The 13,930-nt window shown below is 40.3% G+C and overlaps 1 protein-coding gene across 2 annotated transcripts in view; it reads right to left on the bottom strand.

The window, feature by feature from the left end:
- Positions 1 to 13,930, bottom strand: part of plcg2 (phospholipase C, gamma 2) — a 53,372-nt gene that overhangs the window by 16,927 nt on the left and 22,515 nt on the right. For both annotated transcript variants that reach the window (XM_030426119.1, XM_030426120.1), the window contains exons 18-24: positions 13,542 to 13,742; positions 11,968 to 12,090; positions 11,702 to 11,882; positions 11,006 to 11,074; positions 10,796 to 10,905; positions 10,516 to 10,612; positions 10,349 to 10,421 (exon numbers count right to left, since the gene is read on the bottom strand). In XM_030426119.1, the coding sequence (XP_030281979.1) occupies positions 10,349 to 10,421; positions 10,516 to 10,612; positions 10,796 to 10,905; positions 11,006 to 11,074; positions 11,702 to 11,882; positions 11,968 to 12,090; positions 13,542 to 13,742 (854 nt within the window). The remainder of the gene's footprint in view (positions 1 to 10,348; positions 10,422 to 10,515; positions 10,613 to 10,795; positions 10,906 to 11,005; positions 11,075 to 11,701; positions 11,883 to 11,967; positions 12,091 to 13,541; positions 13,743 to 13,930) is intronic.

Below are 13,930 nucleotides of genomic sequence, written 5' to 3'. Positions count from 1 at the left end.
AAGCAAGCAGACCCACACCAAACGCAGCATATTGTCAGTAATCAATTCTGTCTATGACCAGTGGAGATTTATAGCACCTCTCATACTCCCTGCTAAATTGTTGTTGCATGAGTTATGCAGGAGGAGGTGTGGTTGGGATGACCTGATACCTCAGACTTTCCAGCAGAAGTGGAACAAGTGGCTGACAGATCTTGAAAAAGTTGCAGAATTGAAGGTGTGTCCAATTAAAGGGGTTTGGAAGAATCACAAATGCCAAATTGCATCACTTCTCCGATGTTAGCGAGAATGGATATGTTATGGTTACCTATCTCAGAATGCAGAACATAAACTAAATGATTCATGTTGCTTTTTTATTTTGAAAAGCCAGAGTGGCTCCACTGAAGCCTGTTGCCATACCTCGTCTAGATCTCTCAGCTGCTGTTACTGTTAGATTTGACAACATTTTTCAATCAGAGCTATAGCTTCCACTGAAGTTATCAAACTTTTGGACTGATGGCACATCAGTTCTGGAGTACATTAAAAATGAGGACAAAAGGTTACACACCTTTGTTTCAAACAGAGTAACTACTGTAAGTGATAACTCAGATATTTCAGAATGAACCCCTGACCAGTCTTCTGCTGCTCCTGTCAGGGTCACTCTTCCTCCATTGATTATACTACACTATGGTGACGCAAGTGTTAGGAATTAAGAATTCAAGAGTAACTGACAGTTAGCTGGCCACACCCAGTTGATTTCAGTCACCCAGTGGGTGATAGGGGTCACACATAAAATAACTGCTTGTTTATCAAATCATATAGGTGTGGCCACGACCCCCCATCCTGGGAAAAACAAAAGTTGACTCTGCAGCATATCACTGTAAACAAAACTAGCAGTGTTAGCAGGAACAATGTTGCTTCAGGAATTTGTGTAATTGTGTCCTCCAAAGTTGATATTCTATTTTCACCCTAGCAGGCTTGAATCTTTAGATGAGTTCAAAAGACTGGCTCATCACTAGTGTTGTTTTTGGCAGCCATTTTAGATTTAGTCTTAGTCTTTTGGACTAAAATTCTTTTTAATTTTAGTCAAATTTTAGTAATTTCTATATACGTTAGTTTTAGTCCAGTTCTAGACGACGAAAACTCAAACAGGTTTTAGTCTAGTTTTAGTTAAAAAAAAAAACAAAAGAAGAAGTATAGTCTCAAATTGATTTAGGTCAATAAGTATATAAGATCTACAAGCTCACAATGTGTTGCAATGTGTTGAACTTGTAGATCTGCTATTTTCACTACTTATGTGTGACACTCCCCAGCAAACGTTTTGACGTCTATTTCATGCCTAATCAACGTCGGTCAGGCAGGTTGATTCGACGTCTACCATAGGTGCTGAAATGAAAGTTTTTCTGATGTCATTTTCGTGACCAACGTCATTTTGACCGCTCTTAGACGGCATCAATTTATGTTGTTTCAACGTTGTTTAGACGACATATCAACGGCTCACAGAGCAGGCTACTTCAATCTATGTCATTATTAAGTTGTATAGACGACTTTTCAACTTCTCTACATGACATCTATTCACGCATAATTGACGTCGATCAGGCAGGTTGATTCGACGTCTACCAGAGGTGCTGAAATGAAAGTTTTTCTGACGCCGTTCTCATGACCGAGGTCATTTCAACAGGTAATAGACGGCATCATTTTATGTTGTTTCAACGTTGTTTAGACGACATATCAACTTCTGTCGTTTCAAAGTCAAATAGACGACATTTCAACCTTTGTCAAAACACACATGTAATGTATTGCATTTAAAAAGATAGTAAATAAACTCACCTGTGATTAAGTTTAAAATACCCGAGTGATGTTCACCCATACTGTAAAATGCAAGTAGTACATGGACTAATCTTAAAAAAGACAGCATTCAGGACCAGATATATGTAACGAGTAATCTATATATTGAATACTTTAATAAAAAATGAACATGTTTAATGTAACAGATGTTTTATTGAATTAAAGTCCAGTGGGGGTACGGTGTACATTTTAGGACATCCTCAAGATCAGGCTTCAGCGTCAGACCTCAGATGAAAAGGTATAAGTTCTCAGGAAAAGCTCTGTCACACTTGCACCAAACAGCCACATGAAAAATAGTCATCAGACCAAAAGGCCTAAGAAAAAAAACTTGTCACACTGAACTGCCTCAGGATAAAAAATGTCACACTGAATGCATCAGTAACTGAGCTGTTACACTGAATGGCATTAGGAAAAAAACTATCACATTGAACGGCATCAGGAAAAAAAATTGTCAGACTGAACAGCATCAGAAACTAAGTTGTCACACTTCACGGCATCAGGAATAAATTGTCAGACTGATAATGGAAAAAAAAAATGTCACACTGAACGGCATCAGCACAAAAGTTCTCACACTGAATGGCATCACACTGAACGGCATCACACCGAACGGCATCACACTGAACGGTATCAGGACAAAAGTTCTCACACTGAACGGCATCACACTTGAACGGTATCAGGACAAAAGTTCTCACACTGAACAGCATCACACTGAACGGCATCAGGACAAAAGTCGTCACACTGAACGGTATCAGGAAAATCTGTTTCATACAGAGGTCGCATAAGTACGATGGCCGACAAGGGCAAACGTGCAGTAACGGCAAAACGTTGCAAATACATAAACGATGCAGAACCAAAGACACACAAAACACATGCAATACAAAATGCTGCAAACAACAAAATGCTGCAAACAAAGAAACGATGCAGAACCAAAACGACACAAACCCCAAAACACATGCAATAGAGAAGTGCTGCATATTGAGTTAACAAAACGGAAGTGTCAACACAACAGAAGTATTAATCTTTTTGAACTGTTATTGTTATATTATTTTAAAAGAATACAACCAAATATTTAAACCACGTAGCTTTTTATGTTGCCTCTCTAAAAGTTTTACTCCACTCTCGTCAGGTACAATGTACAGACTGTAACGCCTGCCAATGTAATAATGTCCACAAATGTAATACATTTTCCACAGACGTAATAGCCGCTCCCTACTACAAATGTAACACGCTATTTCCCACAAATGTAATAACTATTACGTTCGCAGGGATTTTTTACGTTTGTTGGGAAGTGAAAATCTTTATTGTAATAACTACCCACAAATGTAATAATACAATGACTGTGGTTGTTGTTTGTTTGTTACACCTACTAATACTGACCGTGGGTGCAAAATTCCAGCTGCTGACTCTCCGCTCCACTATCAAACAACGGACCCCCCCACTCTTTTTTGTTTTTAAATTTATATGTGCAAAGAACTTTTTAATTTTGAATAGTTACTTATATATATATAAATTACACAAAAGACAAAGAAAATATATATTTGACCTATTTTGGCCATAAGCGGTCGTATTGACCGCTTATTACATTATATGTATTATATGGCCTGGTTGGCACCATGCGCAAACATAAACGGGAGCTCCCCCTCCGTGAAACAGCAAGCGGAGCTGTTCGGTGCTGAAGTGATGTGACTCTGTGTACCAGGGAAAGCCGAGGAAGAATGTCTGCATCTTGAGCACCGTGCACACAGGTGTGGGCACCTTTAGTGGGGCGAAGGCAAAACCAGAGTCTGTGATGTACTATAACAACACCAATACTGTGTGGACGTCCCGGACCAGATGCAAGGGCGTACTCCGTCAAAGGCGGTACGGAAGATGGCCAGTGGCGATCTTCTATAACATCCTCGACCTGGCTGGGATCAATGCCCGCATCTTATTCAAGGAGCACCAGCAGCAGGAGAGCCCGGAGGAAAGTCCTGCAGCAGCTGGCAGAGGAGCTGAGGTCAGAATATATGGAGGGGAAAGTGGCAGTCGGCACAAGGTGGGCAGCAGCAGAAGCAACCACCGCAGCAGCAGACGCGGACACGGAGGCAGTGCCGGTCTGAAAGAGCTGCAAACGGAACCAAACGTCGGACACTTGAAATGCCACAAGCCCGTGTGTGGTGACTGTGAGGAGAGCGGAGGTAATCTGCAGACTGTGACCAGTGATCACAATGGCTCTTTTTTGTTTAAGATCAGCTCCCTTCAAGCTTTTTCTATTATTATTATTATTATTTTAAGTGTTAAAATAAAATGTTTCATAATCAAATAAGTTATTTTTAATTGTTAATTTTCTTGTTCTGAGTTTTCTCTATTAAAATCTTGTGTAAATATATGCAATAATTAAGGTTTACTATGTGCATGATATGAATATTGATAAATGTATAATTAAGCATGTTAAAATGTACATATTGGTGTTATTTTCGTTTTTTTAAAAAATATCATGACACAATGAATGCATTCGTCACTCAGTTGGGTATTTACATGAGAGATTATAGAGTTTAATATCTGGCGGTCACAATGACCGCTTATGGCCGTTCTAGTAATGTTGGAATTCAGGCCCTTCTAGTGTTAACAAGAAGCATTTTGCTTATGCAAAAAAAAAAATAATAATAATCTGTTTACACTAGATATATTATATTGGGTTTTGTGTCGTTTTTGTTCTGCATCGCTTCTTTGTTTGCAGCATTTTGTTGTTGCGGCATTTTGTTGTTTGCAGCATTTTGTTGTTGCATGTGTTTTGTGTGTCTTTGGTTCTGCATCGTTTATGTATTTGCAACGTTTGGCCGTTACTGCGCGTTTGCCCTTGTTGGCCACCGTACTTATGCAACCTCTGTATGAAACTGATTTTCCAGATACCGTTCAGTGTGAGGACTTTTGTCCTGATACCGTTCAGTGTGATGCCGTTCAGTGTGATGCCTTCAGTGTGAGAACTTTTGTGCTGATGCCATTCAGTGTGACATTTTTTTTTTCCATGATCAGTCTGACAATTTATTCCTGATGCCGTTCAGTCTGACAATTTTTATCCTGAGGCAGTTCAGTGTGATAAGTTTTTTTTCTTAGGCCTTTTGGTCCGATGACTATTTTTTATGTGGCTGTTTGGTGCAAGTGTGACAGAGCTTTTCCTGAGACCTTATACCTTTTCATCTGAGGTCTGACGCTGAAGCCTGAACCTGAGGATGTCCTAAAATGTACACCATATGGGGGTCTGCCCCTTGCCCCCGCTCCTTGCTGGGGCATGTTTCAGTTGGGTCTGGATAATACTTTCTATTTCTGTGTCCGTGGCCTTCACGTTCCATCTCTTCACAGCAGCTGGAGAGAGAGCATAAGAAAAAATTAAACATTTTTACAGAGCGCCTATTCAGATGTTAAATTCACTTTATAGATGGCAGGAACACTTTTTTTGGGAATTGAAAGTGTAATGAAAGAACCACTTCTTAGAGCCACACAGTAGCCTGAATCTGATGGCTCCTAATAAAGCCAGTGGGCATTAACAGTCTGTGCTATTGTGGCCCATGCTGAGCCCAGGATAGCCACATGCAAATGAACCCCATTCAGTAATTTGAGTTATATCAATCTTGACAAAAATTCTGCACCTTATGAAATATCAAGTGTTGTCAATCTTTCAGTATTTGTAGTTTGACATTTTTAAATTGGTAAATTCCTTTGATTTACCTGTGTTTCAAATGACACATCAAATTAAATTATATTAACAGTTGTATTGGTGCGTGTGTGTGTGTGTTATAGCTAATCCTGATGGTGGTGCTGTTTAGGGTGTAAAGTCTTTGGGTTTTCGCAGGGCTTGGTCATTTGACCTGAAATTATTTTTGTCTTCAGTGTGTAGGGCTCTGCGTGCTCTGTGGTGATGTTTTCCACCTGTCAGAAGTTCCTGGTGCTTGTGACTGATGCAGTGCTAAACCAGGAGAGACGAGACTGGGCACAGAACACAACAGAAGGGGACATAAAGACACAGAGGGGTGTACTGCGAAGTTAGTTAGCGAGCTATGTTGAGTCTAAAGCCAGGCTTCCCTGTACTACAAAGGTTGCTCTCTTTTAACTCCGCTACATCACCATGGTAACTGATGTTTAGCTCAGTTGTTCAGATGTTCAGAGTTTCATCCTAAAATCATGTATAAACGCGACGCTGTTTCACAATTTAAGTCATTTACAGCTGGTGTCACCTTTACTTTGAAAGTTCAGTGGAGCTGGATCACAACCAGCATTTGTACGGAGGAAGAGATCGCCGGATTCACTGGTGTTTACTTTCAGAGCGTCTCCGCCTACAAATGTTCAGCTGTTGAGCCGAGCGTCAGGTCGTTATACATTAGGCTATATATATTCTTTACTTTTATATACAGTCTCTGGAGACCACTTAAAGAAGTTGTGCGGTCATAGCAGGACAGATCTCTCTATAAAAGCAAGAAATCTGTGTGTGTGTCTGTCTGTGTGTGTGTGCCTCAAATATCTCTGCAGATCATGATCAGACTGACCTGAGATTTTCAACATGGCTGCTGCGTGGTTCAAGGGTGTGCAACGTCGGATTTGTTTGGACTACAATGATACCGTTAATAAATTATTTTATAAATGATTTATCAATTCCGCTAGCATTGTCAACCATAGCCACCATAGTCATGTGTGCACCAGAGCCAATCACTGCACACCATAGCCACGTGCACACCAGACCCGATCACTGCAGAGCCAGAAACAAGCGGATTTATACCTGCAGGGGCGCGAGCTGGACCGGGATTTTGCCGGCGGTTCGGTCCCATTCTGTGCATCTAAACTGACTGTTGTAGATTAATGAGACTAAACGAGTCCTTTTGGGTCTGAGGAAATCCGGATATGCAAGGACAACAAACTGGAATCGGAATCTGTGGATGTTCGTGTGTAGCTAGCTGCTAGCCCACCCCCAATCCCCACCTCCTGAGTCAACGGAAGCGCCGGCGCATTCAAAACCGGATTTACGGTAAATAATGTCCGCCACACTTTTTCGTGAACATTGCCGTCACGTTTGCTTTGTGTCTGGTACAGGAAGAAACGGTAAAAATGGGCTTTTGTCACGAAAGTGTCCTCAAGCAGGAAGCGTTTGCAAGCAAAAAAACACGTTTCTATTGGTGGAAACAAGCACTACACCAACCAATCACAAAATTATATGGCAAACCAAGTGATTTGGTTGCTGAGGGACAGGGGAAGGTGTGGTGATGGCGGTGAAAAGAGTGACAGCAGCAGCGACGGTGAGAGAGACAGCAAGTTTTGAGAGTTGAGAGATATGTGACATTTAGTGTGTTTGAAGCGTATAGTTAGTGTGTTACATAGTTTTTGGTGTAGTGTGTTTAGTGTGTAGTGTAGTCGTGTTGTGAGTCAAAACAATGAGGAGATGGCTCAATGTAGAGGAGGCAGTGCCTGAGCCTAAGGCATTGCCTGCATTTAAATGTAAATAGTTACATATAACTTTGTAAATTTCAAACACTTATACACAAATTTAGCAGACAACAATTTATATTTGCATTATAAGTAATAAAAATGGTTCGTTAAACATATTCGTGGTTTTCACAGTAAAAAATCTAACTTTTTCCTACTCGGATTTGATGTTTTTTTTGTGATTTTAGGTCCATTGTGTTAAGACAGTACGTTAAAATGAAACAATAACTGTACAGTCACACATGTGAGGTTGTGCTGAAAGTAATGACACCATGCAAGGCAAGGTAAATAGTTTTAAAGGTGAAATATAATGGCAATATCAAAAACAGTCAAAAACGGCCAACGGAATTTCGCAACAAACCTAAATATCCCTGACGTCCCACTTTGAAACACAGCCTCATTTGGCCATCCATGAAAAAGCTACTTAACCTCCCACTTTTCTATAGGAATACATACTTCCTACGGGCAATGCACTAGTAGTTAATGATTTAACTTTGATGTGGCCAAGAATAAACTATTTTCAGTGTTGCGCTTGTTATATGACCGTGTTGCTCAAATGCAAATATTTTAAATGTCTATGCTATTTTTAACAGTTAAAAGGTCTTTGTTGTCTTTGTACAGAGACATACCTGTTCATGCACTTTGTAGTGCAATCCCTGAGGTTTTTGCCACCGACTCTGGACAACAAGGTTATAACTTATCTGTAATGACAGAACACGAATGCTTTACCTGAGACAATACTAGTGTGGTCCAAAAAACATAACAAAAATCTAATAAAATTAAACTGATATTTAAAATGATAGAGTAATGGGCCTCTGAAGTCAATACAAATGTAAAAATTGTAGTACGCCTAAAATAAAAAATGTGTTTCAGGATGAATAATTGCTTGCGACTTCATCTGAGCATGTCAATGACATTATGGGGATGTAGCCCCACTATCAGTGAACACTTGTTTCAAATTTGAAGAAGATGGCACAAAGTATGACCATTCTACAGTCTTTAGTCCATGTAAAGATCTAGCCGAGCTCCATTTGGAGACACTTGGAGGTACTTCTCTGTCATTGACAGGTGGCTGTGTGTGTGTAGATAGAGCTACACTGACATACAAAGATCCTCTATGGTCAGGATGGTTGTAAAGTATCATAATCCATATGTCATTTGAAAGCTTGAAGCCTCCTCTAGAACATGGAGTTGACCAATCTAAGCTATTCATTACAGTCTAGAAAGAGGTAAGAAATGAATGAAAAACTATGTTTTAATCACAAAGAGCAGAACCTCCCGCTTGCAGCGATGCCCTACATGCTAATGTTGTGAGCTTGCACGGAACGTTAGAGGACATTTAAAGTGTTTTGGCATATGTAGACACCAATTGGGGTATGCTCGGGCTGTACAGGTTAACTATGACATTATCAGGCTCAGTAGTGTTTAATGATCTTAAAGTTTGTCATACTGGTGAAAGAGGTCATAGCCATGTATGTTGCTTATGAGAAAAGTAATGCAGTGATAGGCTTTTTTCATGGCAGCCATTTTGATGTTTCTAAGGAGGGTATCCTGCTGTATCGATGCTAAACCGAGCGTTGCATCGATGCTAGGCTCGGTTTAGCATCAATGCAACGCTCGGTTTGGCGTCTGTTCCCGTACAAGTTACGTGATTACACAGACCCTATACTTATCGTAAGCAGTTCAATGAATTTAATGTTTTGTAAAACACGTTTTAGAGGGTTAAGGGACTGAAAACAGTATGAGGCCTAGTCGGTTTCATTTTAAATTAGAGTACTTTTCGTAACTCACCTTTCACACAATTCTGTCTCTCAGCCTCTCCTCCTCGTCAACTGCCACTGCAAAGTTCTTCTTGCGCATGCGTTGGAAACCGCTAGGTGCGCTAACTACGCGAGGAAAAATAGTTCCTAGATGGATGCTAGAATCATGCTAGAAAACATTTCAGCCCACATTGCCAATATACATGATAATACATTGTTTTCTTTAATTCACAAACATATTTCCATCATTTCAAATAGTCTTTAACATTCGCGTGCGTTGATATGTCATCTAAACAACGTAGAAACAACGTAAATTGATGCCGTCTAAGAGCTGTGGAAATGATATTGGTCATTTCAGCCTCTCAGATAGATGTCAAATCAACCTGCCTGCCCGACGTCAATCAGACATGAAATAAACATCCTGACATGACTGGACAATGACTGAATATCTTCATCTCGACACAGCAGTATAGAGGAAATAATTCTTGACAGTGTTTTTTCAGTTAAATATGTTTTCTTTGAGATCATATTCCCCTAATGTTATCATGTCGAAAAAAAGTCTAATTAAAGTCACAACGTGATGCAACGTTGATTAAATGTCTTCAACTAGACGCAGGTCAAGAAAATGTTTTCTGGCAGTATTTATTCAGTTAAACCGCTCTAAAATGCATATTTTTTTAGGTCATATTAGCCCTGATATTATTTTATCATGTTGAAAAACAGTCTAATTAAAGTCATGACGTGACGCAACGTCGATTGGACGTCATCATCTATACGCAGGTTGAGAAAATGTTTTCTGGGTCTTGTATGATGAAGTAGGGCATCAATTCATGAAAAAAACAGTTGAAATATGTTGGAAAAAAAGTTGAAAAGTTGAAATATGGAGATCAAAGTTTTCTGTCCAACAGCACTCTCCAATACTTATGGATTATATTTAAAATACGTCCATATATCTGGGGGTAGGCGTAACCATGTGACGTGACGTTGGGCAGTGAACAGTGACAACAAATTTGTCTTCAAAATAAGAGCTTTACATTGCACCCCATTGGAGTTTAGAACTGGGTTCTTAGCGGGGGGCTTTTAATTTGAAAGTAGTGACCGTTCCTAGCTTACGGCTACAACAACAAGAGGACAATGAAGACAGCAGAGATGTCATGCATTTTGAACGTCTGACAGACCACCCACTAACATTTACGTCCATTCTCGTCTTGTCAACGAAAACTCACACACGTCTCGTCATGTTTTAGTCATCAAAGAGCCATGTTTATCTCGTCACCGTCTCATTATCGTCATGAAAAAAGTAAACTCACAGTTTTGGATGTTGCACTTGGAGATGTCCACAACACCTTTACAAAGTTCACCCAATGGGTTGTCTTCCATTTCCTGTTTTAAAACATATACACACAGGGATTACTTCCAGTCAATCTCTATGCTGATAAACCTGCAGATAAACTGTGACCTCAACTATAATCTTCACCTGGTCTTTAGTCTCGGGTTTTGTGTTGTTTGACACTTCCTCTACATAGTTAGATGGGAAGAACAGCTGTACTTTCCCACCATGGTCACCTTTCCACCTGTCGTAAGAAGGCAGAACAATGAACTGTCCTGTTTGTTCTTTGATGAGCATACATGAGGCAGTGTCATAAAGTGAATAATCCCTAAGATTTTGCAAAGACTCATTACCCATCCTCAATATAGTCTGTTGTTTCCTGTGTGTGTGTGTGTGTGTGTGTGTGTGTGTGTGTGTGTGGACTAACCACCCATCGTTCTCCTTTGATACATTGTGTATCCAAGCTCCTTTACTGAAGCTGAGCTCATCTGGCCTTTTAGCTTGGTAGCTATATATAGCCCTAACTGTACTTTGAGGCTGAAGGAGACAGAAACAATCATGAATGCACTTCATCATAGAAAGCTTGAATGAAACAACAGTCAAACAAAGCTGAAACAGTATTGTTGTGCATACACACCAGTGAGGGTTCAATCTCATTGGGTTCCACATATGTCTTCACCTCATACAGAGAGGCACAGCCCTTCCCCTGTGAACACAATCCACTGTTTGGTACCAGTCAGAGCAAACAACGTTATTGTTATTCAGTTTAAAAAACATGTAATACTGATATTTGCCTTTAATGTCCAAGTGCAGGACTAAAACACTCAGCAAAATAAAAGATTAGATTAAAATAAAATGTATAAAATAAAAATTCAGTTTCTTTCAATTGGAAACTATTTAAAATCTGGTGATTGACTAACTTTTAATCTAGTGGCCCTTAGAAGTTGACAGCTTTCGCCGAGAGAGAAATGTTTATTAATTGGATTATGGTGTTCAGCCATTCAAACCTCCCTTCGTTACTTTTCCTTTAGAGCCATCACAAGACCAAAATTTCTGCTTGTGCAATACTGATTTATGAACAAATACCTAAACAATGTCTGACATTCCCATAATTTCTTGTCTCCACAAGACTGCTTAGGATATCTTAGATAAATGGTGAAATGTATTCAGCTTTACAATTTGTCGATTACTTTCATTTGTTCTGACTATTGGTTAATAAAACATGTACATTCAAATGTTTTAGGTCTCATTTTCTCATTTACTTAAAATTACTATATGCTGCTACTTTGACAGAACTTTTTCTGGCTTTTGTATATATCCTACAGTAACTCACCATGCTGAAGCGGTCCACCAGCTCCGGGGTGACTGGGTAACGGAGCTTGATCTTGCGATATAGCGGCTTCTTCCTGAAGTAGTTGACCAGCTCCACCAGGCTCTCAAACTCTGTTGTGGTGCCCAGCAGGTACATGTTGCCTTCCTTCTGGATCCGGCAGTGTTTCACCTTACCATCACCTCTGGAAGACAGCCGAACTTGATAAATACAAAAAATTATAAACATGAAACAGGAGAAGAGAAATAAAGCTGTAGTTGTGAGTGAACCTGAATGTGATGGCGAAGGAGTCTGGTTCTCCTTCTCTCTGTCGGATGAGGAAGGCTCCATCTCTGGGAATCCTCAGCAGGTAATCCTCTGCCTGACCTCTGCTCAGGTTACTGTAGAACCACCTGCACAACACACACAAGGACAGCTACATTATTAGTTTGCATGTATATGTGTTTGAAGATTGTTTTTCATGTGTATCCAGTTCCCTAGGATGTATCAGACTAATGATGCTTCATATTTAAAGCCCCTGTACAGACTTTTCATTTAGTGTTGATTTTGGCGGCCCCGCTGGACGAAAGCGGTGGTGTTTTGCCGGAATGAAGACTGCATTTCCCATGAGCCCTAGCGCCTACTGTCGTGAAGACGTTTGTCTGGCCGGCGCATGTAGATTTGTTTTGGAAACGTCGGAGAGAAGACTGGACTTGCTTTGAAAACTTTTTTTTTTAGCAGCTATCTGCAGCGTGCATATGGATGAGGTAATGTGTCTATTTGTATTTCTATGTAATATAATATGCCGCCGGTGAAACAAAGTAATGTTAAAACTTGTATCTAAGTTCTGTCTATGTAATTGGATCATGCCTTTGACCTGGACAAATGAGAATTTACACAGACATACATCTAAGTTCGTAACAGTAAGCCTACAAAAACTGCAGTAGCATTGCCAACATAATACGTTATGTTGTAAGCTAACTGTATTACCGTGATGTCTGTGACATAGGCTAAACATGCAAAGACACAGACACTATTGTCACTGTGTGTAATGCTGCTGTTGCACTGCAATTTCCCCGCTATATATATTACCCACAGTGCTACAGAGCTAGCGTTACAGCAAAGTCACAGTGATTGTGATGGATGTTTTGTTCTAAGTAAGAAACTGAATCATTTATAATGACAGAGGATATTACCGATGCATCGTTGCAGGTCGGCTGGGCTGATACACACAGCTGAAATGGATGCGTGATCTAAGACGTTTGTTGTCGTTTTTACGAGTGTAGTATCAAGAGCTAATCTAGTGGTAACGTTAGCCAGCTTTGTTGTGACAACATAAATTCATGTATTGCTGTAAACTACGTCCCGCAATACATTTCTTAAATGAAATACTATTTACATACCTGTCTAGGAGGAATCGGGCAAATTCTGGATGTGACTTGAATCCCTTCAAGCCCCGCAACTCTCTCCATCTCTGGAAGGAATCGCCAATGTTTATCCGTGTTTAGCCCTAGCTCGACCGGATTCCCTCTCGGCCTTTCGTTGGTCTTCGGTTCGAATTATTTTTATTTTAATTGTCTCATTATCAGCCATGACAAAAGTTTTAACTCAGTTAGCACTGGCTAGCGTAGCAACAAAACAGATATGCTGAATGTCGTCAGTTCCGGTCTGACTGCCGTAAATCGTTTCGTCAGTGGTCCGACCCGACCAAGGCCTTTCAGAGGTATAGAATTAGACTACTTAGAAAAAGCGTATCTTCACACTGATGGGCTCATTTGCTGTTGTAGGTAACAGAGACACATCAGCAGAAACCAGAGACTTTTATATATCCAGTTAAAAACTCCGTACAGGGGCTTTAACAAACCCTTCATGTATATGTGGGTTGGGCTGTGGTACAGCATCGGTGAGGCGCAGCTCAAAGTCTTGGCAGCGCAGCGGGGTTTCTCTGTAGTGCTGGATCAGGGAGTACACGCTGGGAAAGTGCAGGTTTGGTGTCAGGTAGTAGTAAGTGTGTGGCCCCTCTGAACCCGAGCGAATACGACAGTGCTGGACCCTCCCACTGCGCCTGAAATACAGATGTGTTTAAAGATGCAAACAGTTGCTTCAGATTTATCACATAATGCGTTAGACCTAAAAGCAAAAAAAAAAAAAACTTTCTACAGTTCGGACTTTCTACATCCTGGCCAAGGTCGTGTTTTTTCACTTCACTGGCTAGGTGTTGGATATGGTTTGGGAATTAAAATATTTCAAATT

This window comes from Sparus aurata, chromosome 8 (genome assembly GCF_900880675.1).
Source record: "Sparus aurata chromosome 8, fSpaAur1.1, whole genome shotgun sequence".
Taxonomy (NCBI): Eukaryota; Metazoa; Chordata; class Actinopteri; order Spariformes; family Sparidae; genus Sparus; species Sparus aurata.
Note: the sequence above shows the minus strand (reverse complement) of the source record. Positions and strands in the feature narration are given on the sequence as shown.